Source organism: Eptesicus fuscus, chromosome 21 (assembly GCF_027574615.1).
Source record: "Eptesicus fuscus isolate TK198812 chromosome 21, DD_ASM_mEF_20220401, whole genome shotgun sequence".
Lineage (NCBI taxonomy): Eukaryota > Metazoa > Chordata > Mammalia > Chiroptera > Vespertilionidae > Eptesicus > Eptesicus fuscus.
Window position 1 is genome coordinate 20,154,374 of NC_072493.1, and position 27,301 is coordinate 20,181,674.

Here is a 27,301-nt window from a genome sequence, read left to right on the forward strand (position 1 = left end):
CTGTTTTGGGGACCCAGCGCCTGGATGTTAAAACAGGATGAGCTTGGGGCCAGCGTTCCCGAGGCGTGGGGAAGAAGTCAGGCAGTAAGGCTGTTTTTCTAGACACCTGATATCATTTCCCTTTCCTGACTCTCTGGGGCCCCAGGCATGGAAAGATGGAGAGCCTGAGGTCCCAGGAGCATGCAGAGAAGGAAAACAGCCAAAGTAGAGCGTGGAAGATTTGTGCTAATTAAAGGCCCCAGCAACTGACAGCTCTACACCCTGGCCTCGATGAACACCATCTGGTGAGGAGCCCTATGACAGAACCTCCTGCTCTGCATCCAGCTCATTCCCCAGGGGGTGTGGGCAGTTGGGAGAGAAAATGTGGGAGTGCAAGGATTTAATATGGGAGAGAAGAAGAAAGACTAGAGGCAGCATCAAGGATGGAACTGTAGGGGCTCAGCCCGGATGCCTCATTTTGTTCCTGGAGGAGGATCACATAGGGGGTCCTGGCCGGGGTTCCAACTCCTGCAGGAGATAAGCAGGCAGAAGAAGCTTATCCTATGTGAGCATGTATGAGCACACTGGGGTGGACAGGGCAGACCAAGCAACATCCGGTTATAAAGTTCAAAGATGTGGCAATCAGGAGAAACAAATAAAACAAAGTGTAGTGAAAGGATGACTGAGAACAAATATTTATTGAGCTCCTGGTGTGTGTGAGAGAGTATGGGGTTGGGGTGGGGGGAGATAGAGATGAGAACTGAGACAGAAAAGTAGAGACACATAGAGGCATATATATAGAGACAATGACATAGTTAAAGGTTGACTGAGATTAACCATGTAATGGAGAGAGAGGAGAATAGAGAAAGACATGGAGACAGAAGAAACTCAGATAGAGAAAGATAGAAAGATAAATCAAGCACTGACCAGTGTGGCTCAGTTGCGTGTATATTGTCCTGTGCACAATATTGTACTGTTGCCAGTTCAATTCCTAGTCAAAGCACATGCACAGATTGTGGGCTCAATTCCTAGTAGGGGCAGTGCAGGAGGCAGCCAATCTGATGTTTCACTCTCACATTGATGTTTCTCTCTCTCTAAAAAAAGAAGAATCAATAAAAATAGAAAGATAAATTGAGATGGATAGATGGAGGGAGAGAGACAGACACAGAAGAGACAGGGAAAGACAGAGGGAAGTCACGTGATCTAGAAAGAACTCACAAGGCCCTTGCCATAGGGTCCCTAGCTGGGTCAGTGCTATACCCACAGTTGGGGCTGGTGATCTTAGACACCACCCTTCACTCCCACCCACTCTGGCTGTCTTGTCCGCTGCACACTTGCACCTTAGACACTCATATACACTCACACACTCTGCACATGCTTTCACAGATCACAATTCATTCTCACCTTCCCCGCACTCACAGGAATGCTCACTCACAATGAACTTCACACACACGTGCACAGAAGGGGAAAGATATCTGCACTCTCCCAGTCTCTCATACACACTCTTGCACACTCCCCAGCAGACATCCCTAATGTCACCGAGGGGGGAATGTTTACTCAGGGAAGGAAGGGACTTGCCAAGGTCATGTACCAGGGCAGGGAAGAGCCAGGCCCAGCTCTCTGCTCTCCATGCTGAGCTGGGAGCTCCTGGGTCTGACTTGCACTCCCTCCTGGGGTCATGGGGGCTGGGGAGGCACCAAGGACTATGCCTGGCATGTGCTGACAGGGGATTTCATGCTCCAGCTGGGCTGGGAGGAGCCTGCTGGACAGAGGTCTGGAGCTGGAGACTTGAGAGGGTGTCTCAGGAAGGTAGCAAGGCAAGGACAAGATCAAGCTGGGTCCCAGAATAAGGCTCAGCTCTGCTACTGACCTCATCGGCCTCATTGCTCTCCTTGGCTCATAGGGCCTGCTGGACTCTGACAGCGGGTCTTCCCTAGGGGGCTGGGAGTGGTGAAAGGAAAGCAGGGATTGGGGTGGCAGGAGAGAAGAAAGACAGAGACTTATGGGGAAGAAGAGAGAAGCTCAGAGAGAATGAGTGTGCACCTTGGGGAGAGAGAAAGAGAGAGAAAGACAGGAGAAAGTAGAGTGGAAGGTACTCAGGGCAGGGAGAGAGATAGAAAGACAGAAGGGAAAAGAGAGGGAGAGAGTAAGAGGAGAGATGGACTCATGGGAAGAAAGAAAAACAGAGAAAGAGAAGGAGACAGATGGCAAAAGAGAGACAAAGAGAAAAGCAAGAGACAGAGACATAGGGAGAGGGACCCAGAGAAAGCCAGGGGCAGACACAGGAGGCAGGCGGTGGGCGCTGCAGGAGCCACAGGCAGCGGGCATGGAATGGCCCCGAGGATCCCCATCCGGGCTCCCTTGCTCCTCATGGGAATGCTGACCACAGGTAAGTGGGATCCTGGCCTTGTGATCTAGTGTTAAGAGGCCCTCATTTCCCACTCACATTCTCCGGACAGAGCCTCTGCCCTCTCCTGCTGACTTTGCTGTGTCCCCAGGCCTGGCCCAGTTGCAGATCCCTGCCTCAGCCTCCAGAGGCTTCTGGGCTCTGCCTGACAACACGACGGTGGTGGAGGGAGCTGCCGCTGAGCTTCGATGTGGGGTCAGTGCCCCTGGCAGTGTCGTGCAGTGGGCCAAAGATGGGCTGCTCCTCGGTCCCGACCCTAGGATCCCTGGCTTCCCGCGCTACCGCCTGGAAGGCAACCCTACTAGAGGTAAGGGATCAGAGCCTGAGACCCTGAGCCGTCAGCAGAGGCTGACTGTGGCCCTGACCTTGGGTCCTACCTGCAGGTGAATTCCACCTGCATATTGAAGCATGTGACCTCAGTGACGATGCGGAGTACGAGTGCCAGGTCGGCCGCTCCGAGACAGGGCCTGAGCTCGTGTCTCCCAGAGTGATCCTCTCCATTCTGGGTATGGGTGAGAGATACCCCCTCCCCCCGGAACCCGTGAGTCTGGACTTCTTAGTCCTCTCCTACCCCAGGACCCAGGAGCACAAGCCCCCAGCCTCTCCTTCCTCAGATCCAGGTTTCAGAACTGATTTCATGAGCAATGAGACTCAGCCCAAACCCTCATATCCTCCTCGGTGGTGGCGGCTTACCCCAGGCCCTTTCTCACCAGTGCCCCCCAAGACGCTTCAGCTGACCCCTGAGGCAGGGAGCACAGTCACGTGGGTAGCTGGGCAGGAGTACGTGGTCAGCTGTGTATCTGGGGACGCAAAGCCAGCACCTGACATCACCTTCCTTCAAAGTGAGTGTGGATGAACAGCTAGGGGTAGTGTGAGGCCCTGGAGTTGGGAGGTGGTGTGCCTACCCCATGCCCTCTTAGGGGCCCCCGAAAATATGACATTTCTGAGATGGGGACACTGGCTTGAGGAGATGCTGAGGCCAGCATGGGATCTGGTGGATGGGAGGAGACATCCAGGGAAAGGCACCAAGGAGATCACAGGGCTGCTGGTCTGGGACTCAGGGAAGGGGCTGAGGCTCCAGATAGAGATGCGGTGTCATCGTTGGTGCAAAAATGAGAAGCTGAGTAATGGATGTGGGTGATACACCCAACAAGGATGGGATGGGAGGGTGGGGAGGGAAGAGGCCCAGGACCCAGCCCTGAGGACTCTGGGATTCAGGAGGTCTTGAATGTGTGGAGGGAACGGAGCTAGTGCTTTTCCTCCAGAACCAAGAGAGAGAGGGAGCAGTAGGTCCACCCTATGGCTTCCAGGCCAGGATCCCCAGGACCCACCTTGGGGAGAACCTGGCACCCCTTCTGCCCTCTTATTACCCCAAGGTGGACAAATAATTTCCGACATCACTACTGACGTGAATGAGGGATCCCAGGAGAAACTCTTCATCACAGAGGCCACAGCCAGGTATGGGAGTTGGGATGTCCTACCCTTAGCCTGGCTCCCAAATTTCTCCATGAAAATCCCATGCCCCAGGGATTCAAGCATGGAAACCTGGGTCAGGTATGAATATCTGGGACCCAATTCTTCACTCTGACCCTCCAAAATTTCTTCATGGGAATCTCAGTTCCAGAGTATCAAGGACAAAGATTTTGGCCATGTTTGGGCCTCTGGGACCCCAATTCTCATTCCTGATCCCCCAAATCTCTTCCATGGAACTCCAGATCCTAGAAGAAATCAGCATGGAGACTTAGACCAGGTGTGGGGACCTCTTTACCCGAATTCCCCAGATTTAAGATAATGACTGAGTTTGGAACTCCAACCCCCTCCCCGCAGGGTGACACCCCAGAGCTCGGATAATGGGCAGTTACTGGTCTGTGAGGGGTCCAGCCCAGCTTTGGATATCCCTATCAAGGTTTCATTCACCATGAATGTTCTGTGTAAGTGGGGAACTGAGTGGACTATGGCCCGGGGACAGGGAGTAGGAATTGGAGGTACTGGGGGCACACAGGGATTATGACTGGTTCTGGCTCTCAAAGAGAAACACGAGGGTTCAGACTGGGGAGCTTGGAAAGAGTGGATGGGCTGCCCAGGCCCACCAAGTGACTGCTGCTCTCCAGTCCCCCCAGGACCCCCTGTGATTGAGTGGCCAGGTCTGGAGGAGGGGCATGTGCGGGCAGGGCAGAGCTTGGAGCTGCTGTGCATGGCCCGAGGAGGGAATCCACCAGCTACACTGCAGTGGCTGAAGGTGAGGGCAGAAGCAGGCATGCGGGTGGGGAGCAGGGCAGGTACCAGGAGCTGTCCCTGAGCTGATCCCGGTCTGTTCCTGTCTCCAGAATGGCCAGCCCATGTCCACAGCGTGGGGCACAGAGCATACTCAGGCAGTGGCCCGAAGCATGCTAGTCATGGTCATACGGCCAGAAGATCATGGGGTGAGGCTCAGCTGTGAGGCCCACAACAGCGTATCTGAAGAGATCCAGGAACGTGGGATCACGCTGCAGGTTACCTGTGAGTCCTGGTGCCAGGTGCCCATCTGTCAGTCCATGCACCAGAGAACCATTTGTTTGTGTCTCCAAAGCACGCCTGTCTAATGCCAAAGACCTTGTCATCTGTCCCCAGTTCCCTGTCTTTCTGGGCTGGTCTGTGAGGCATCCAGCCCTGCTTAGCATCTCTCTCCTCTGTCCATCATCCCTGCAGTTCCTCCCAGTGCTGTTACTATCCTGGGATCTGCATCCCAGTCTGAGAACAAGAATGTGACCCTCTCCTGCATCACTAAGTCCAGTCGCCCACGGGTCCTGCTGCGGTGGTGGCTGGGCTGGCGGCAGTTGCTGCCCACAGAGGAGACGGTCATGGATGTGAGGCAGGGGCCCGGCTCCTGGGTCTGAGGGAGGAGGGAGTTGAGGGCATATCTCTTGGATCTGGGAGAGAATGCCTTGGGGAGCATGGACGGGGGCCTGGACCTCCTGGGTTACTGCTGGGGTATAGAGTGGACTCAGGCCTCTGGCCCATGGATGAGGGTGCTCTAGTCCCTAGTGCTGAAGCTCTTCCCTGCCAGGGCCTTCATGGTGGCCACATCTCCATGTCCAACCTGACGTTCCTGGTGCGGCGGGAGGACAATGGTCTGACCCTCACCTGTGAGGCCTTCAGTGAGGCCTTCACGAAGGAGACCTTCAAAAAGTCGCTCACTCTGAACGTGAGATGTGAGCCCCCATCCTCACCCCAGGGGGCGGGCAGGGCACTGCCTCCTGACTCAGAGACCCTACTCTTGGGCCTCAGCCCAAAGAGAAAAGCCACTCTTTCTGTCTCAGATCCTGCCCAGAAGCTGTGGATCGAGGGGCCCCCGGAGGGGCGCCCCCTCCGGGCTGGAACCCGGGTGAAGCTGGTGTGTTTGGCCATTGGAGGCAACCCAGACCCCTCCCTCACCTGGTTGAAGGTCAGTGCCAAGCAAGGGCTGGGGTGGCCAGGAATGTGGGGGAAAGGATGAGGCCCTGTCTCTTCCATTTTGGGAAATCTTGGGGGGAAAACTGAGTTGCTTGAAAAATACTGGAGATTTCGAGTTTTGGCAGGGAGTTGGAAAAGACACAGACAAATACCATAATAATTAAATTGAATCCAAGGGAAATCCTGGGAATTTTGGGAAATCAGTGAGAATCTTATCTCAAATGAAGGAATTTTGGATCAGGATTGGGAATTCTACAGAAAAGGCAATTAATTTATTAAAGGAAAATCTGGTGAAACCTCAGAATTCAGATGAAATGCCAGAAATTTTAGGGAAAGACTAAGAATTCCAGGAACAAAGACAATGATGGGCAAAGACTAGAAATTTGGGGAAAGATAAGTAATTCCACAGAGCATTGAAAGTCCATAAATTAATATTAAATTGAATTCTTAGGATTTGGGGGTGAGTGAATAAAATTCTGGTAACATTAAAAGGAAGTCTGACAGAATTCTGGGATGATCTTGGGAATTTAGGGAGCTAGTGAAAATTCTAGGGGAAAAACTAGGAATTCTAGGGATGAAATGTAACTTCATTTAATTGGATGGAATTCGGGGAAATGCCAAGACTTTGGATTCACACAAAGGATTCTAGTAAAAGATGAGGATAATAAGAGAATATCGGGAAAGGATTCAGAAACCTGTGGAAAGACAATTGAATTAAGGGAATGATCCAAAGAAATTTGGGGGAAAGTGGGAATGCTAAGAAAAAGAACCAAAGATAGGAAAAAATGAAGGAATTCTGGGAAAGGCTGGGGAATTCCAAGGGCGTTTCCTAGAGTTTGGTGTTTGGTAAACGTAGCTAGAGTGGGTTTTGAGGGCTGGGCCTGCGGGTTGGCAGGGGCACCAACAATCGCAGGCCCCCCGGAAAGCAGAGGAGGTGGGACATGGGTGAGGTGACCAGATTTTAACATTGGTAAAGCGGGACACCATTGACCTGGGTGGGGGGGGGGGAGGGGGTGTTCTTGATTAAAAATTTGGTCTATATGGAGCAACAAAAATTTTCATAGAACGCAAAAATAGTATTGTAATATATATATTTTTAAATTTCAACATAAGTACAATTTACAAATATAATAAATAAAAAATTATGTATAGAATTATTTTATTCTTTGGCATATTTCTCATTTGAGTGAATTCTTTTAGTAGATTGCTGTCGTTGTTTAAAAGGTCATGAAATTTTTCACAAGAATTTGTTAAATGATATTTCACACATAAAATGGCTTTCAAAGTCTCAACACTTAATGGTGATTTTTCTGATGTCCACACTTTATTTACCGTAGAGAAAACGTCGCAGCATTAGTTCCTGGTAAGGACAGCGTGTATTCCACAATTTTTAGTGCATTATTTATCCTGGCTAAACAGCCACATGGCCGCCCAAAACCGTATATCCCCTTCCCGTTCTCCCGCCGTTCCCTAGCTTGTCATGCATTCTTTCCAAAAATCGGGATTTTTTAAAAGGCCGCGGGACGCGGGACAAATTGTTAAAAATCGGGACTGTCCCGCCAAAAGCGGGACGTCTGGTCCCCTTAGACATGGGTGAGGCGACGGAAACCGCGGAGGGATCCGACCGCAAAACCGCGGGGCTTGGGGGGCCCAGGTTCGTCAGGAGAGACTCCGGCTCGGGGGTGATCAGTTGCAGTCTCTTCCTCGGCCCTAGCAAGGTGCCCGCGGAAGGGGGCGCCCTTCCCTCATCACACAGGCTCTCTCTGGGCCAGTGGCTGCCACCCCAATGGGGGCGTCCCCGGCGGGAAAGGCAGGGCCACGCGGTCCTCTAGTCAGTCTCCGCCCGCAGGACGCACGCACGGTGACCGAACCGCGGCTGCCCCAGGAGCCGCGGCGGGTGCAGCTGGGGAACCTGGAGAAGTCAGGGAGCACCTTCTCCCGGGAGCTGGTGCTCGTCACGGGTCCATCGGACAACCAGGCCAAGTTCACGTGCAAAGCGGGCCAGCTCAGCGCGTCCACGCAGCTGGTGGTGCAGTGTAAGGGCTCCGGCCGGGCGGACCGGGAGGGCTTGGCCAGAGGGTAACTGAGCCCGAGCCGGTCTGCGGGAGGGGTGCGGGGCTGGGCCCCCTCTTCACCCCTGAATCTCACTCCTCTGACCCGTTGTTCTCGAAGTCCCCCCGACTAACTTGACGATCCTGGCCAACGCGTCGGCGCTGCGCCCCGGGGATGCCTTAAACTTGACGTGCGTCAGCATTAGCAGCAACCCTCCGGTCAACCTGTCCTGGGACAAGGAAGGGGAGAAGTGAGAGTGCGAGCGGCCCGCCCCTCCCTTGCTCTGGCCAAGTCCCTGTGCCTTCGGAGTCCCGCACCTGCCCTGCCTGCCGTCCTGCCCAGTCGCCATCCCACCCCGGCCTGTGCTCCCACCCCCGCGCCAGCCTGACATGACCCCCGCCCCCGCCCTGTCCACAGGCTGGAAGGCGTCATCTCACCGCTCCGGAGCGCCCCATTCAAAGGCTCTGCCGCGGCCAGGAGCATCCTTCTGAGAATGTCATCTGGGGACCATGGCCACCGTGTGACCTGCCGCGCCCACAGCACTCAGCTTCGGGAAACCGTGAGCGCCTTCTACCGACTCAACGTGCTGTGTATGTGTGCTGGCCTGCAGGCCTGGAACCCCTCCCTTCCCTCCTGACCCCATCTCACTCGCGCCTTCACCTTGGTCCTGTCCTTGACCTCCATCCTAAACCTTAAAACTTTCCTGACCTTTATCCTGATCACAGCCAGGCATCGACTCCTATCCTGCCCAAACCCCCTCTTGCCTTTGTCCTCATAACTCCTGGCAGTGATTCCCATTCCGAACACTCCCTCCATCCTTAAACCTGACTCTGCCCTCTACCCCGTTCCTCAACTGCGTCCTAACCACTAACCTCCCAGCTTAATTCTGTACTTGTCCAACTGAATCTAGATGCAAACCCGATTTTAAACCTGTCCACCTGTACCTGACCTCAGATTTGCCCCAGTCCCAAACCTTAACCACAATCTTGACTCCCAATGGTTCCCCCCTCCGCAGACCCTCCCGAGTTCTTGGGGGAGCAGGTGTTTGTGGTAACTGCAGTGGAGCAGGGCCAAGCACTGCTGCCTGTGTTAGTGTCTGCCAACCCGGCCCCGGAGGCCTTCAACTGGACCTTCCGTGGTTACCGCCTCAGCCCAGGTGCAGGAATGGGCATGGATAGGGGTTGCAGGTCTTCAGAAAGGGAGCACCTGGCAAACCCCTCACCCTGACCTCTCCCAGCTGGTGGGCCCCGGCATCGCATCCTGTCTGGTGGAGCTCTGCAGCTATGGAATGTGACCCGCGCTGACGATGGCTTCTATCAGCTGCACTGCCAGAACTCGGAAGGCACTGCTGAAGCTCTAGTGCGGCTAGATGTACACTGTGAGCCCCTTCATCGCCCTCGGAAACAGGCCTCTCTGGGAGCCCCACCCATCATGGAAATGACATCCACCCAGGAGCCTTGCTCACTGTGGAGTCTTCTTATTGTAGGAGCTCTGCCCACCCAGGGATATTCGCCCATCCTGGAAACCTCTCGCTCTGGAAGCCCCAGCCTTCATGGAACCATGCCCACCTTGGCTACACTGCCATTAGAGAGATCCTATATGATTTCTGTCCAGGCAGGGGATCCACCACCCACATGGATCTACCTGTTAAGCCCACTGTGGAAACCCCACCTCCATGCAATTCTGGAAGTCCACCCGACCTACCCTCATCACCATAGAGGCACAGTACAGGATCAGGGCAACCTCACTAACCCTGGGAACTAGTCCAAGTGTTCCATATAAAGGGAAGACCGTATCAGACCCATAACTTCCAGGGACACCTCTAAGATACCTCTCACCTGGGACCCTCTTCCACCATGTCCTGTCTGGGTCCAAGTGCTTTCCCCCAAGTTCCTGCCTCCTTTTCCAGATGCTCCCACCATCCGAGTTCTCCAGGACCCCACTGAGGTGAATATTGGGGGTTCTGCAGATATAGTCTGCACCGCTGATGCCAATCCCATCCTTCCAGAGATGTTCAGCTGGGAAAGACTGGTGAGGATCCAATCTTTGGTAAATGGAGGTGGGACTGGGAAATGTGGTTTCTTAACTGTCAGCTCCTTGGGAAGAAGGATCACATCTATATGGCCCTGAATAACTGCATACATGTCAGGGCATTCTCTAAGAACTAACTGTTGAATGGCAGATGCATGATGGATAACTGGATAGATAACCAGGTGGGCAGGTGGATGGATATGTAGTTTGATAGGTAAATGGGTCGATGAATAGGTGGATGGAACAACAGATAAACAAATGGACAAGTGAATGAATGGATAAAAGGGTAAATGGATGTCTAGATAATCGAATGAGAGAAATGAGTAGATGAATGGATTAGATTAGAAAGTAGATGGATGGATAGATACTCCATCAGTATAAAGATGTCTGTGAAAGGATGATAAATAAATGGATGAAGAGTTGGAAAGATGGATGTATTGATAAACAGATGAATGTACTTATGAATGTGTGCATGTATGAGTGAATAGATAGGACAGATGGTGGAGAGATGAAAGGGCAAATAGATGGATAAATATAAGGAAAACAAATGGTTAGATGAATGAATGGGTAAATGGATGAATGGATGGAAGGAAAGGTGGATGGATTGGTAGACAAGTGGATGAATAAGTGCATGGTTAAATAGATGGATAGGTGGATAAATGTCTCCATGAATGAATGGTTGGATAAATGGGTAGGTGGATGGATGGATGGATGGATGGATGGATGGATGGATGAATGGATGATAGGGGGGATTTTTTTCTTTGCTATCTCTATAAAGAATGATTGTGGCTAGGAGAATGAGGCTACAGAAAGGACCCAGTTTTGGGGATAATGGAACTGGGGCAAGATTGGAGGCCATCTCCCTGAGTCTTGGGCATCCAGGGAGAAGAGGAGGAGGACCAGAGCCTAGATGACATGGAGAAGATATCAAAGGGGTCCACAGGGCATCTTCGTATTCACAATGCCAAGCTGGCTCAGGCAGGTGCTTACCAGTGCATCGTGGACAATGGTGTGGCACCTCCAGCCCGAGGGCTGGTCCGACTTATCGTCAGATGTAAGTAACACCCATAACTCTGACTTCAAGGGCTGCCACTAAACCTACAGCTCTAATGTCCTTCCAAATACTTCATGCTGACCTCCAACCTCTCCTAGTTTCCCCCCAGGTAGAACACCCCACACCTCTAACTAAGGTGGCTGCAGCTGGAGATAGCACCAGTTCCGCCACCCTCCACTGTCGTGCCAGAGGTGTCCCCAACATTGTCTTCAGTTGGACTAAAAATGGGGTCCCTCTGGATCTCCAGGATCCCAGGTGAGCCCAGGCCCAGCCAGATAACACTCCAGTCCCAGTCACGCTCGCTGAGTTCCTGTCATACCTCCTCTCCAGGTACACAGAACACACGTACCACCAAGGTGGAATCCATAGCAGTCTCTTGACGATTGCCAACGTTTCTGCAGCCCAGGATTATGCTCTCTTCACATGCACAGCCACCAACCCCCTTGGCTCAGACCACACCAACATTCAACTCGTCAGCATCAGTACGCTGGGAGAGGACTGGGAGGGTGTTGGGAAGGTGCTTCCTGGGTCAAGCCCCAAGTCTCTAATTGGTCCCATATTGGCAGTGTTTCTGAAACCAGTGTCTTAGTAAGAATGGCGTTTTTGCCTGATGTGAAAATTCTAATAGAGACTGGATCTGCAGGGAACCCACAACAACCAAAAAAAAAAAAGAAAGAAAGAAAGAAGGAGGGGTCTTATTGGCCCAAGTAACTTAAAAGTAGATTTTCAGGTCTCACTGAATCTAGGTTTCAGCTATCATCAAGAACGCTCCGTCTATCAGGTCTGCTTTTCTCTGTTGGCTTTATTATAAGGCTTCTCATAGTGGGCTGTTAGATTTCCCAGGGAAACAGAATATTTTTCTTCTCTTAATAGTGTATGAAAAACAACAACAACAAAAAAGAGAATAGTGGTATGAAAATACTAGGATTAAGGTTTATAGGTTCTACTGAGCTCCCAGCCATAAACCCATCATGTGGTCCGGGGAAGGTGAGACTCTTGTTGTCCAGGCCCTGCCACATGTCCATCCTGTAAGTGGAGTCACTTCTATCAGAAGCATATGGCCTGAGAATGTGGGCAAATGTTTCTCCAAAGGATACTCAGGGTTCTGTAACCAGAAGAAATAAGGCGAATGGATGTGAGAGAAGCACACAAAAAGCCCACTGCAAGAAACATATATATTATACAGTTGATCCAGTCATTCAGGGACATGTACAGAATGGGTCAGAAATACAAGTCACGAAAAGAAGTTTCTCAGGGAAAAAAAAATGGCGACGGAATAGAGTCGGGTTTGGAGTCTGTTCCTGGGGCGGAGAGTCGGAGCAGCAGAGGCTCGCAGAGGGAGTGTATGTGGGCAAGCCAAGGGACAGCTAAACTCCAGGAGAAGGCGGGGGAGTGCTGGGCAGTGTTCCTCTGACCACGCAGCACCCACAGGGGCTGGGTCCCCTCTTGGAGCTGCGGGCTTGCCGGGCGCCGTGCCATCTTGCAAGGAAAGGAGGATTTTAGGGGAAACCTGTCTTTCCGCGACAACTGCAAACACTGAACTGCTGGGAGCACCAGACCACCGGTCCCCTATCAGCGCAAACATTTGGATCCAAAGAAACTCTCCACTGCACCACGGAAAGGTCAGATTTTGTCTGAAATAAGCTGCGGTTTCTAATCCCCGCGGTGGGTGAGGGAAGCCCTGGGTGAGGGAAGTGCGGCAGCCGCAGGACCGGCAGGAGCCGGGAGGTCTGTGCCTAGAAAAATCAGCGGCAGTTGGAACTGCCCTGATCCGTGAATGAGGAGGGGGGTCTTCTGAGCTGCTAACAGAAGTGACCTCTTGAAAGCAACTCATTTTAATCTGACGAGGAGGGTCAGACTAAGAATTTTCAAAGGAGTGCAGGCTCCTTAGTCTGGGGCACAGACCCACGGTCCGCACACCTGGGCTCTTTCCGACTCTGAGTGATAAGCCCAATACAGAGGCAAACCCAGGTGGAAACCCTGAAAGACTGCAGGGGGAAGGTGTTTTTTCGGAACCTGGGGCCAGAGCTGCGTGTGACCATCAGAGAGGCAGCTCTGAGGCGCACACCTCTACAAACCGGTAGTGAGTGCCATAGAAGGGGAAAAAAAAAAAAAAGAAAAAAGAGCTAGAGAGGCCCGGAAGTCAATTCAGAAACACTGCCACCCAGGGGCTGAAACGCTAATTGTCTCTGGTGTAATCAAAAATAAATACGAGAAATTAAGACAGGGCTGGCTTAAAAAGCAGGACTGGCTTCCAACACTGAGGAGCCCTGGAATGAAGCTGAATTGATATACCGCCCAGACTGGGAAAAAGGCGTACCAAACAGAATAATAGAGGAAGTGAATGACAGCCGCTACTGCACATTTTAGTCTTCCTATTTTTTAATTTTCAATTCTTTTTTCAATTTTTTAAATTTTTTATTCTCATATTTTTTTATTTTCATTTTTTGCATCTTATACTTAAGAAACTAATATTTTTTCTTTTTCCTCACTTGATTTTCACCTTTTTAATTATTACATTTTTATTTCCAATCAGCAATATTATTACTATTATTTTACTTTTTTTTTTTTTTAATGTCATTTGATTTTCTCTTTCTTTTATTTTTGGATTAGTGTCCTACATTCGATTTGCATCTTTCCCTTACAATCGCTTTACCCTATCTCAAAGCTAACATTATGCCATCACTCTCCTCCTAACCTTTCCCCCTTGTTCCCCAGTTTATCTTAACCCTTTCTGGCTTTAGGTTTTCCCTACTTTTTCAGTTTACTCCCTGCTAAAACTTCACCCTACTTATATATCTAATCCCAACCCCCTGCTCCAAATCCATACAAACCTCTCTCTACGCTACCTTTAAAAAATTATTTTTCTCTCGGGCCTTTTGTTGTTGTTTGCTTGAATGTTGATTAGATTGAATTTTTATGCTTTTTTAGGAGATTGTTTTGATTATTCTTTTTGTTGGTTTGGTTGGTTCTTTTGTTTGCTTTGTTTTTGTTTGTTTTTTACTTTTGTTTTCCCTTGCCTCACTTGAAATTAGCTGCTGTTGCAGTTTGTATTAATCTCCAGGCACGTGTTGCTGGAATTTGCTGGGAATAGTGGTTGTTCTAGTGGAGTTTACTCCCCATATATATAGTTTGTTCCCCTTTTCTCTCTTAGTATCATTCTTGTCTCTCTTACTTTTTTTTTTTCTTTTCTTTTTCTTTTCTGTTATTTCTTTTCTTTCTTTCTGCTCTTTTCCCAAGTTCAGATTCACACTCTTTGTTTTTTTTTTTTTGTTTTGTTTTTGTTTTTTTCTTCGTTGTTGTTCTTTCTTTTTACTCTCCCTCTTCCACTCCTATTCCCTAATTTGTCTTTCTCTGGTGGTTACCTTTATTGGAGGTTATTAATATCGTGAATACAATTCTGTTCAGTGCCTTGTCTGTTGTGCCTGGTTGTGTTGTATTTTATACCTTTAAATCAACGCCAGAGAGAGAAATCTATATAACCAGACATCCGGAGAAGAGAGACCATGGGGAGACAAAGAAACAGCCCCCACAGGAAAGAGAAGCAGGCATCACCAGAAAAGGAAGTAAACGATTTAGAGGCAAACAACCTATCAGAGAAAGAATTCAGAGAAATGGTCATAAAGTGGCTGAAAAGGATGGAAGACAAATTCGACAATATGAGTAAGAACCAAGAAGAAATGAAGAAGAACCAAGAAGAAATGAAAAATGACATCGCTGCTGTAAAGAACTCAATAGAAAGCATCAAGAGTAGACTAGATGAAGCAGAGGACCGCATAAGTGAGCTAGAAGACAAGATGGAAAAAAATACCCAATTACAACAGCTTCTAGAAACAAAAATTAGAAAGATGGAGGAGAGCGTAAGGGAACTTCAGGACAATACAAAACAAAACAACATCAGGATAATAGGGGTGCCAGAAGGAAAGGAAACTGAGCAAGGAATAGAAAACCTGTTTGAAGAAATAATAACAGAAAACTTCCCTGATATAGGGAAGAAAAAACCCACACAAATCCAAGAAGCTCACAGAGTTCCAAGCAAAATGAACCCCAAAAGACCGACGCCAAGGCACATTATAGTTAAGTTGGCAAACACCAACGACAAAGTAAGAATCTTACAAGCGGCCAGAGAGAGACAGACAGTTACATACAAAGGAACCCCCATCAGACTAGCAACTGATTTCTCAACAGAAACTCATCAGGCCAGAAGGGAATGGAATGAAATATACCAAGTCATGCAAAGGAAGGGTCTAAATCCAAGAATACTGTACCCAGCAAGGCTATCAATCAAAATTGAAGGTGAAATCAGGAGCTTCAGAGACAAAAAAGGACTAAGGGAGTTTATCACCACCAAACCAGCAATGAAAGAAATGCTAAAGGGACTGCTGTAAAAAAAAAAGAAAGAAATAGGAAGCAAAGAAGGTACACAGGGGTATAGAATAAAAATGGCGTCAAATAAGTACCTATCAATAATAACTTTAAATGTAAATGGATTGAATGCCCCAATCAAAAGACACAGGGTAACAGACTGGATAAGAAAACAAAACCCAGATATCTGCTGTCTACAGGAAACCCACCTCAAAAAAAAGGATGCATACAGACTGAGAGTAAAGGGATGGAAAAAGGTTTTCCAGGCAAATGGAAATGAAAAAAAAGCTGGGGTTGCAATACTTATATGTGACAAATTAGATCTCAAAGTGAAGGACATAACAAGAGATAATGAAGGCCACTTCATAATACTAAAGGGAGAAATCCAACAAGAAGAAATAACTCTGGTAAACATATATGCACCCAATACAGGAGCACCAAGATACATTAAAAAACTCCTGGAAGATATCAAAGGAGAGATTGACAGTAATACAATCATAGTAGGAGACTTCAATACCCCACTATCACCATTGGACAAATCCTCTACACAAAAAATCAGCAAAGAAACATCAATCCTAAATGACTCACTAGAACAGATGGAATTAATCGACATCTTCAGAACATTTCACCCCAAAGCCACAGAATATACATTCTTCTCAAGTGCACATGGGTCATTTTCAAAGATAGACCATATGTTAGGACATAGGCAAAGTCTCTCCAAATTCAAGAAGATAGAAATCATATCAAGTATCTTCTCAGATCACAGTGGCATAAAACTGGAAATTAACTACAATAAAAACAACCCAAAGAAATCAAACACTTGGAGACTAAACAGCATGTTATTAAACCATGACTGGGTTACCAAAGACATCAAGGAAGAAATAAAAAACATCATGGCAACAAACGACAATGAAAACACAACAATCCAAAATCTATGGGACACAATGAAAGCAGTCCTGAGAGGGAAGTTCATAGCTCTACAAGCCTACTTCAAAAAACAAGAAACAATGGTAATAAATTACCTAACCCAACAACTCAAAGAGTTAGAGAGAGAGCAACAAGATAAGCCCAGTGTAAGCAGAAGGAAAGAAATAATAAAGATCAGAGCGGAGATAAACGACATAGAGACCAAAGAAACAATACAAAAGATCAACAAAACCAAGAGCTGGTTCTTTGAAAGGATAAACAAGATTGATGGACCTCTAGCCAGGCTCACCAAGAAGCAAAGAGAGAGGACCCAAATAAACAAAATCAGAAATGAAAGAGGTGAAATAACAACAGATCCTGACGAAATACAAAGGATTGTTACAAAATACTACGAACAACTCTATTCCAACAAACTGGACAACCTAGAGGAAATTGACATATTCCTAGAAAAATACAACCTTCCAAAACTCAATCAGGAAGATTCTAAACAGCTCAACATGCCAGTAACTATGGAAGAAATTGAAGCAGTCATCAAAAAGCTTCCGGCAAACAAAAGCCCGGGGCCTGATGGCTTCACAGGAGAGTTTTATCAAACTTTCAAGGAAGAACTAAAACCTATCCTCCTCAGACTATTCCAAAAAATTCAAGAGGAAGGAACACTTCCAGGCTCCTTCTATGAAGCCAGCATCACCCTAATACCAAAACCAGATAAAGACAACTCAATGAAAGAGAATTACAGGCCAATATCCCTCATGAACATTGATGCCAAAATCCTCAACAAAATTCTAGCAAATCGGCTCCAGCAGTACATCAGAAAGATCATACACCATGACCAAGTAGGATTTATTCCAGGAATGCAAGGATGGTACAATATCCGCAAATCAATAAACGTGATACATCACATAAACAAATTGAGAGATAAAAATCACATAGTCATATCAATAGATGCAGAAAAAGCATTTGACAAAATCCAACACCCTTTCTTGATAAAAACTCTCAACAAGGTGGGAATAGAAGGCTCATACCTCAACATAATAAAAGCTATTTATGATAAACCCACAGCAAACATCATACTCAATGGGCAAAAACTAAAACCATTTCCCCTAAGAACAGGAACAAGACAGGGATGCCCACTCTCACCACTCCTGTTTGACATAGTACTGGAAGTATTAGCTATCGCAATTAGGCAAGAAGAAGAAATAAGAGGCATCCAAATTGGAAAAGAAGAAGTGAAGCTGTCCTTATTTGCAGATGACATGATATTGTACATAAAAAACCCAAAAGATTCCATCAAAAAACTAATAGACTTAATAAATGAATTCGGCAATGTAGCGGGATACAAAATTAACGCCAAGAAATCTATGGCTTTTCTATACACCAATAATGAACTTACAGAAAGAGAGACTAAAAAAGCAATCCCATTTACCATCGCACCAAAAAAATTAAGATACCTAGGAATAAACTTAACTAAGGAGGTAAAAGACCTATACGCAGAAAACTACAGGACACTGAAAAAAGAGATAGAGGAAGACGTAAACAGATGGAAGAACATACCATGTTCCTGGATTGGTAGAATCAACATCATTAAAATGTCCATACTACCCAAAGCAATCTACAGATTCAATGCACTCCCCATCAAAATACCAACAGCATATTTCACAGACCTAGAAAGAACTCTCCAAAAATTCATCTGGAATAAAAAAAGACCCCGACTAGCCTCAGCAATCCTCAGAAAGAAGAATAAAGTAGGTGGGATCTCAATACCAGATTTCAAGCTGTATTACAAAGCCACTGTTCTCAAAACAGCCTGGTACTGGCACAAGAACAGACATATTGATCAATGGAACAGAATAGAGAACCCAGATATCGACCCAAACCACTATGCTCAATTAATATTTGACAAAGGAGGCAAGAACATACAATGGAGTCAAGACAGTCTCTTCAATAAATGGTGTTGGGAAAACTGGACAGATACATGCAAAAAAATGAAACTAGATCACCAACTTACACCATACACAAAAATAAACTCAAAATGGATACAGGACTTAAACATAAGACGGGAAACCATAAAAATACTAGAGGAATCTACAGGCAACAAAATCTCAGACATATGCCACAAGAACTTCTTCACTGACACTGCCCCTAGGGCAATGGAAGCTAAAGAGAAAATTAACAAATGGGACTACATCAAAATAAAAAGCTTTTTTACAGCAAAAGAAACCATCAACAAAACAACAAGAAAGCCCACTGCATGGGAAAACATATTTGCAAATGCTATCACTGATAAAGGTTTAATCTCCAACATCTACAGGCAGCTTATGCAACTTAATAAGAGGAAGATAAATGATCCAATAAAAAAATGGGCAACAGACCTAAACAGAATATTTTCAAAAGAAGACAGAAGGAAGGCCAAGAGACACATGAAAACATGTTCAAAGTCACTTATTATCCGAGAGATGCAAATCAAAACAACAATGAGGTACCATCTCACACCTGTCAGAATGGCTATCATCAACAAATCAACAAACAACAAGTGTTGGCGAGGATGCGGAGAAAAAGGAACCCTCGTGCACTGCTGGTGGGAATGCAGAATGGTGCAGCCACTGTGGAGAACAGTATGGAGTTTCCTCAAAAAACTGAAAATGGAACTCCCATTTGACCCAGTAATCCCACTCCTGGGAATATATCCGAAGAAACTAGAAACACCAATCAGAAAGGATATATGCACCACTATGTTCATAGCAGCACAATTTACAATAGCTAAGATTTGGAAACAGCCTAGGTGCCCATCAGCAGATGACTGGATCGGAAAACTGTGGTACATCTACACAATGGAATACTATGCTGCCATAAAAAAGAAGGAATTCTCATCATTTGCAGCAACCTGGATGGAATTGGAGAACATTATGCTAAGTGAAATAAGCCAGTCAATGAAAGAACAATACCACATGATCTCACTCATTTAGGGATAGTAAAGAACATTATAAAGTGGTGAACAAAAAGATAGATACAGAGACAGTAAAGCATCAAACAGACTTTCAAAGTACAGAGGGAAAGTTTGGGAAAGGTGGGGGAGTTATGAAATCAAACGAAGGACTTGTATGCATGCATATAAGCATAAACAATGGACGCAAAACTCTGGGGGGGAGGGCATGTGTGGGTGTGGGGTGGGGGGGTAATGGTAAGATATGTACACATATAATACCTCAATAAAAATATTAAAAAAAAAAAAAAAAAAAAAAAAAAAAAAAAAGAAATACAAGTCACCCGATGAGCACGTTCTCAGCCAGGTAGAACAAAGCCACAGGCTTCCTTCTTGTTTAAGCTCTCATATGTAAATAAGTGCCCTTTTTGAAGTCTATTTGGTGCCACAGATGTTTGTGCTCTTTATTAGTGGCTTTGCTATTGAAAATGGCTTCCAAGCATAGTGCTAACGTGCTACCTGCTGTTCGTAAGTGCAAGAAGGCTGTGGTGTGCCACATGGAGAAAATACTTCTGTTGGAAAAGCTTCGTTCAGGCATGGGTAGAGCTGTTGGCTGTGAGTTTAATATTAATAAATCAACAAAATATATTAAATAAGGTGTCTTTCAACAGAAAAACACAAACAAGATCATGCAGTGGTTGTTTAATAAAAATGTTTGACTAGAGTTTTGTAGGAACCTAACCCTGCATTTCTCCTGGAAACAATCGTATGGTATTTGTTAATTCAGTGTCCACAATAACTTTATAGAACATAACCACCACAAATAATGAGAATTGACTATACATTTAAAATCATTCTTAGGAAGCCCTAGCTGGTTTAGCTCAGTGGATAGAGCATTGGCTTGTGGACTGAAGGGTCCCAGGTTTGATTCCCATCAAGGGCACATGCCTGGGGTTTCATGCTCGATCCCCAGTAGGGGGCATGCAGGAGACAGCCAATCAATGATTCTCTCTCATCATTGATGTTTCTATCTCGCTCTCCCTCTCCTGAAATCAATAATAAAAAATCCTTAGGAAGAATCTGGAAGGAATCTTCCAGAATCCTTTTGTATCCTCTGACTACTTTCCTCATCCTTTTCCTTAAAGGCCGCCCTGACCCTCCATCTGGATTAAAGGTTGTGAGTGTGACCCCATACTCGGTGGGACTGGAATGGAAGCCTGGCTTTGATGGGGGCCTGCCACAGAGGTTCCAAATCAGGTTGGTTCCTGTTAAGACAGGAAGGGGTGGCAGCCAACAGAGCTGGGGCACCCCCTTGAATAGCAGACCTCTCTCTCTTGCAGGTATGAGGCTCTGGAGACCCCAGGGTTCCTCTACATGGATGTCCTACCACCCCAGGCCACCACCTTCACACTGACTGGGCTGCAGCCTTCTACACGATACAAGATCTGGCTGCTGGCCAGTAATGCGCTGGGAGACAGCGGACTAGCTGACAAAGGATCCCAGATCTCTATCACCACCTCAGGTCAGAAGGGACAGTTTCGGGCAGAGTTCTTCAGAGGACTTAAAGGGTGGCATAGTGAAGTCAGTGCTATTATTACCCTTTTACAGATGAAGAAACTGAGGCTCAGAGAGATTAACCTGAGCATGTTGACAGCAACCTTAGCATATTGTCAAAGGTCACACAGCTGGAAGGAGGTAGAGATGAAATTAAAACTCAGGCAGATGATCTCCAGAGACTAGATTTTAGTAACTGAATGATACTGTCTGAATGTAACTAATGACACCGGAAAATTAGAAAAGAGTTTGAATTGAATGAAAATGAAAATTGTGGGGTGCAGCTAAAGCAGTGCTTTGCAGGAAATTTATAGCATTAAGTGTTCATATTAGATTTTAAAAAGATGGTCTCAAATTGATACTGTAAGAAACTAGAAAAAGAAGAGCAGATTAAACACAAAGTAAACAAAAGGAAAGAAATAATAAAGGTAAGGACAGAAATTTGTGAACTCAAAAACAGAACAATAGAAAAATCAATGAAACCAAAAGCTGCTTCTTTAAAAAGATCAATAACATTTATAAAGTTGATCAAGGCAAAAGAGAGAAGACATGAGTTAACCAATATCAGGAGTGAAAGAGAGAACATTACATTAAGGGGATAATAAGGAAGTATTAGTTGAGATCAAATTTAGGCCAATAAATTCAGCAACTTTGATGAAATGGACAAGTTCTTTGAATATGACTGATGAGAACATTTTTGCCTCTGACAGGCCAATCAGTAGTGTAATGGCTACTCACAGTCTTATTCTGACAAGCCTGGGTTCAAGTTCCAGCTCTGCTGAGTCCTAGTTGTGAGACCGTAAGCAAGTTACTTTACCTCTTTGGGCCTCAGTTAAACCTCTTTGAGCCACAGTTTCTCAAAATAAGGTATGCCTTAGTTCTGAAAGCAAGGTTTATCTCACACAGTTGTGAGGAGTAAATAAATAAATATATCTGAAGTGTTTAGAACAGGGCCTTGCACAAGGTAAGTGCTTGCCCCATGAAAGCACCCTCTTTCTGTCTTCCCCTTTCTGACAGAGCAGCCTTTTACCCATAGAGGTATGGACCCTTTCCCATCTCTAAAATATTTCCTTCTCTCTCTCCTGCCTCTCTCTAAAGCATAAAGTATGGCACTCAACTCCTTTGATCTAGAATTTATACCTCTATTAAGGGATCCTGAGAGCCAGCATGTTTTTTAGTTAACCTGAAAAACTGACAATTCATGTTAAAAGAACCTTGCACACCACAAAACACTAAGCAACAATTATTATAGGCATTAGAATAGTTATTAATAGTATTATCATCCTTATCAGCAATTTCCAGTTCTTCTTGAAATATTCCTAAGAAGCCATGACTCAGTTCCCATGAGTATCAAAATGGGATGGAAAGCTTAATAGGAAACTGAGATATGTAAGGCTTATCCAAGATTTTTTATGTTAATTCACAATCTTTTTATCCACCCTCTAGGTCTAGACCAGCCTTCTGGAGAACCTGACTACCAGCTGCCCACAGAGCAGCCTGCAGGTAAGTCCTCAATCCCCTGCAAATCCCTCTCTCCCTTGAAAATAGAGCTTTCTGGTCTCTAACCCTGTCTCCTCTGCCTTATGGACACAGTCCCTTAATGCTATTCCCGAGGCCCAAAACCATTTCCTTAGTTCTTACTCTTGCCTGAAAGAATTACCTGATTTTATTCCCCATGTAGAACCTCTATCAGTTGGCTTTTGCTGCATAACAAACCACCCTAAACATGGGCACTTAGAGCAACAAACATTTCTCATGATTCTGTGAGTGGCTGAGCAGTTCTAGTCTGGGCTCCAGTCAGTTGGCAGCGCAGCTGGGACTGGTTGGTCCAGGATGGCCTCCTCTTCACATATCTGACAATATGGCTCTTTGTTGGGACAATGGAGATAACTGGGCCACATATCTCTCCTTGGTTTGTTCACACGGGGGTGGTCACAGGCGTCTCAAGAGCAGCAAGAGAGGGCAAGCTCTGATTTACAAGCACCTCTCAAGTTTCTGAGTCTGTCACATTTCCTATTGTCTCAGTGGCTGATGCAAGTGACATGGCTCAACTCCAAATCAGTGTGGAAGGGGACTACTCAGGAGTATGGATACAGGGGGGGAATTATGACCATTTTGCAAACAATCCCCTTCAAAACCTGAGGAAAAGGTTGCAAATGACAGAAATTTGGCTGTTCTCAGTAATAAAAGGAACTACTTGGCTCATGAAATTAAAAATTCCAAGCATGGCTAGATTCAGGTCCTCAAATTTTTCATCAAGAATCTATTTATCACCCTCTCTCTGGATGACGTCTTTCTCAGATTCTTTCATCACAAGTACAAAGAAGTCTCTCACTCCTCCAGCTTTCATTCCACTTCTTAGCTGTCTGCAGAGGAGTGTCCTAAATGTTCGAGCAAAAATCTACCTTGGGTCAAATGCTGGTCTCTGAACTGATCGCTATGAAAAGAGGGATGAGTACTGTTTTGGGCCAGGCTGGGCCATGTGTCCTCTACGAGTCCCACAGAACCATACCAAATGAGAGCGGGGGAGTGGCTATGTTCTCAAAGGAAAATGAGAGCTGTTAGCAGAAGATGGGGAATGAATCCTGAACAAATGTCTACTTAGAAGGACTTAGTCTTGTCCTCAGAGATATAGCAGAGGAGTCTGATATTGTCTAGGATGTAAGTTTGTGCAAAGGGGAAGTCATTTGGGATAGAGTTGGAAGGGTGAATGAAAGTTGAGAAGAAAGGACATTTAATGACAGACAATTGACTATTTCAAGTTTTTATGGAAATAGCATAGTTGGTTTGTGTGGCTGGAGGGTCTAATACCAGGGTTTATGGTTGGTGGACAAGGCTGGAGATGTTATAAGAGGCCAGATCACAGAAGGTCTTGAATCCCCAGCTAAGGAGCTGAAGTTCCTGTCTGAGTTCCTACATGGGGCTCAGGCAAAAGAAGGACCCTCTGCTAGTGGTTTGACTTGAGAAAGGAGCCACCTGCCCTGGGGAAGCAAGGAGTGGACATGGAAACCCCAGTCCATCTGCTTCCCTGACCTATGAAGAGGGGCTTTGCCTGGTCAGGGATGGCTTTTCTCAGAGAACTCTGCTCTGAACTTAGAGTCAGTTGTTTTGAATTCACTAAGGGGGGGTCCCTTCTGCTCTCAGACTCCTCAGAGCTGCCCCTGATGCCTGTGCTGTTCGCTGTTGGGGGTCTTCTGCTGCTTTCTAATGCCTCCTGTGTTGGAGGATTTCTCTGGCAGCGGAGACTGAGGCGTCTTGCTGAGGGTAAGGAGACCCTTTCCCTGCTGGGATTGAGGCCCAAGGGTGATGGGGAGCCTGGGAGCTATACTGAAGGTCTTCCAGGGCCAGGTGGGCTTGGGGGAGGGGTGTCTCTAACCCCCCTTTTTTTTTACTTCCCTCAGGCATCTCAGAAAAGACAGAAGCAGAGTAAGTGGGAATATTTTTCTATAAAAAGGCTCTGAGGGAGGAGGTTTGGGAGTGATGGGTGTCCAAGGGTCAACACCCAACTGCCCTCCATACCTCTAACCTGGAAGGTCGGAGGAGGGCCCAATCAGGAATGAATATGAAGAGAGCCAGTGGACTACAGACCTGGACAATCAAAGCTCCACAGTGAGTGGGGGTGCTCCTGACAGCCCCAGTGACAGGGCACTGACAGTGACTAAAATCCCATTAGCTTCAGGTTATTGACCTTTCCAGGGAGTCAAAGGATGAAAAAACTATCTTGTTTTTTTTGGGGGGGGGGGTGGGGGTGTTGACAGGTTAGCACAACAGACATGGAGCCATATTATCACTCCATGAAGGATTTCAACCCCCAGCTGCCACCAACACTGGAGGAGGTATCTTATCCCAGAGGTGAGTTATGACCACATCAGAACTCCCCCACTCATAGATACCCCTGACATCTGGACTGGGGACATGATCATTCCTTCTTTCTACTCCAACTCTAGGTTTCACAGGTCTTGAGGAGGAGAATATGGCTTTTCCAGGGCACCTATACGATGAGGTGGAAAGACTGTATGCCCCTTCTGGGGCCTGGGGACCCCTCTACGATAAAGTACATATGGTGAGATTTGTAGCTGCAGAAGTCTTTCCTGGCTAGTGCCCAAAACCCACATTCTACTCCTTAGGGTAAGCTAGCTGCTATAACAAACAGGCCTGGCAATAACCCAGTGCCCTAAACAAGACAGTCTACTTTTTTCTTACACAGTAGTCAGAAATGAGTGGCCCTACTGCACATGGTTATTATAGAATCCAAGCTCTTTCCATTATGGTCCTCTGCCATCCCCTAGCACACTGATGGCGAACCTATGACATGCGTGTCAGCACTGACATGCGTAGCCATTTCTGATGAGAGGTGGCTGCTTGCCAAGGATGAAACATTTGCTGCTCCTGAGGATGAAACATTTGCGAAATAATGTTTTTTCCTCAAAGTGACACACTACCCGAGTTATGCTCAGTTTTTTGGCGAAGTTTGACACACCAAGCTCAAAAGGTTGCCCATCACTGCCCTAGCACATCATCCAAGTTTGCATTGATGGGCCAGTTCACTGAGGGCTTCAACCAGTGGAAGAGGAAAAGAGTGTGATGGAGGATCAACTATGCCTTATGGTCCAGGCCCAGAAATTACATATTCTACTCATTCCCCTGGTGAGAACATGGTCACATGGCCAAATCTAACTACAAAGGAGGCTGAGAAACATAGTCTAGCTTGACAGTTTTATGTCTTACTACAGTTATATTATTGTGGAAGAAAAAAGGTATGCATTTTGTTGGATAGTTAGCCATCACCACTACACTGGTTAATCAGAGAGATACAGAGGGAAAAAATTTGACTCATTCAATCAAAATATCAAGGCATAGAATTGTCTTCAGACCCACACAGCTGGACCAAGAATTTCCTCCTTAAGGATGTCCCCAGTAAATCCAGGTTTGAATCCTATTAGACTGGAAACCTTCAAGGAAAAAGAATGCCTCTTTCCATTAGCTCCAAAGCCACAATGCTGACACTTATTGGTCTAGCTTGGGTCACATACTCATCATTGAACTACTGAGGCAGAGGGTGAAATATGCTAATTAGACAGGTCTGGATCAGTGCATGGCATTAGGGAGTAGGAGCCAGCCCCACTCAATGGACTGGATTGAGAGTGAGAGAGTGGCAGAGAGAAGAGAAGTGAGCATGGTAGCAGAACAGGCAAAAGCAACAGACAGGCACTTTATCATCAACTAACCCCCACTAACTGCCTCACAGTAAGGGAGGTGAGGCAGAACACCTGACTTTTGGTGTAGCCTTGGCGAATCCCGGCACCTCTGTGCCAAAGATTTCCCTCTGTAACATTGTCCCAGATCGGGCGCTGTTCTCCCTACCAGGGTGGACAAAACTAGTATAAAGTGCTGTCCATGGTGCTGAACCACTTTTTCTGTAAAGACCTGATAATAGGTATTTTGGGTTTTGCAGGACATTCTGTCCTCAAAACTACGAAACTCTGCCATTGTAGTGTAAAAGCATCCATAGGCAATACATAGACAAATGAGTGTGGCTAAGTTCCAATAAAACTTTTTTTTTGACGCTGAATTTGAATTTCATATGTCACAAATATTATTCTTCCTTTGATACTTTCCCAGCCATCAAAAAAATGTAAAACTGTTCTTAGCTTTTGAACAGTACAAAAACAGGCAGCAGGCCATACTGTGGCCCCTGGCAAATCTGCTGTAAAGTTTTCTGAGCTGAAACAATCATTTCTCCCAAACTTAGAGAGCAGTCCCCCGTAAGGACTGCTCTATGCAGCCTTTTTTCTTTTCCATTTTGTGAGGAAATGTTTTGGCAATTCCTAGGACTAACAGAATCACGACTCACATTTCACAATTCCCTTAGCCAATATCATGGGCTTTTAAAAAGTTTCATAATCTTACATTAAAATTATTTTTCTGACTGGAAATCATGACATATCTTGATCTTGCTTAAAAATAATCTACCCGTTAGGTCCACGAGTGTGGCTCAGTGGTTGAGCATAGACCTATGAACCAGGGGGTTGGACTCCCCATCAGGGCACATGCCCAGGTTGTGGACTCCATCCCCAGTGTGGAGCATGCAGGAGGCAGCCAATCAGTGATCCTCTCTCATCATTGATGTTTCTATCTCTTCCTCTCTGAAATCAATAAAAAATATATATTAAAAAATAATCCAGTTAATGGGGGTAGAGGATGAGAATATAGAGCTATAGATAAATCAAGATTGACCAAGGGTTGATATTATCAAAGCTAGGTGATGGTATGTGGGAGTTCATTATAATCACTCTCATCTTTTTATATGCTGGAATTTCCCCCCATAATTAGAAGGTGAAACGTTTTTTTCTCTGGGAAGTTGAGTATGAGTGTATCCTCCAGAGCTGCAATGATGACCCATAGGGCATCTCTCTATGGTTCTAACTCCGCCTTTGTTTGTCAGGACCCCTATGACCGCCACTGGTCTGAAGACAAATATGAGGATCCAAGAGGAATCTATGATCAGGTGGCAGGAGACTTGAATCCTATGGAACCTGATTCTCTACACTTTGAGCTGGGGGGACATCTGGTGTGA

The 27,301-nt window shown here is 46.3% G+C and overlaps 1 protein-coding gene across 1 annotated transcript; it reads left to right on the top strand.

The window, feature by feature from the left end:
- Positions 1–147: 147 nt before the first annotated feature.
- NPHS1 (NPHS1 adhesion molecule, nephrin) lies at positions 148–27,301 on the top strand. Its single transcript, XM_054711219.1, is given in 30 exon segments — positions 148–204; position 1,214; positions 2,478–2,693; positions 2,770–2,892; positions 3,100–3,228; positions 3,763–3,844; positions 4,214–4,317; positions 4,498–4,625; positions 4,714–4,885; positions 5,075–5,232; positions 5,433–5,577; positions 5,686–5,810; positions 7,668–7,854; positions 7,991–8,120; positions 8,288–8,460; positions 8,886–9,026; positions 9,108–9,248; positions 9,780–9,901; positions 10,784–10,955; positions 11,054–11,210; positions 11,286–11,437; positions 20,316–20,427; positions 20,511–20,692; positions 22,171–22,227; positions 23,869–23,988; positions 24,126–24,150; positions 24,258–24,333; positions 24,483–24,576; positions 24,672–24,787; positions 27,170–27,301. Coding segments are annotated over 30 exon segments (3,729 nt in total).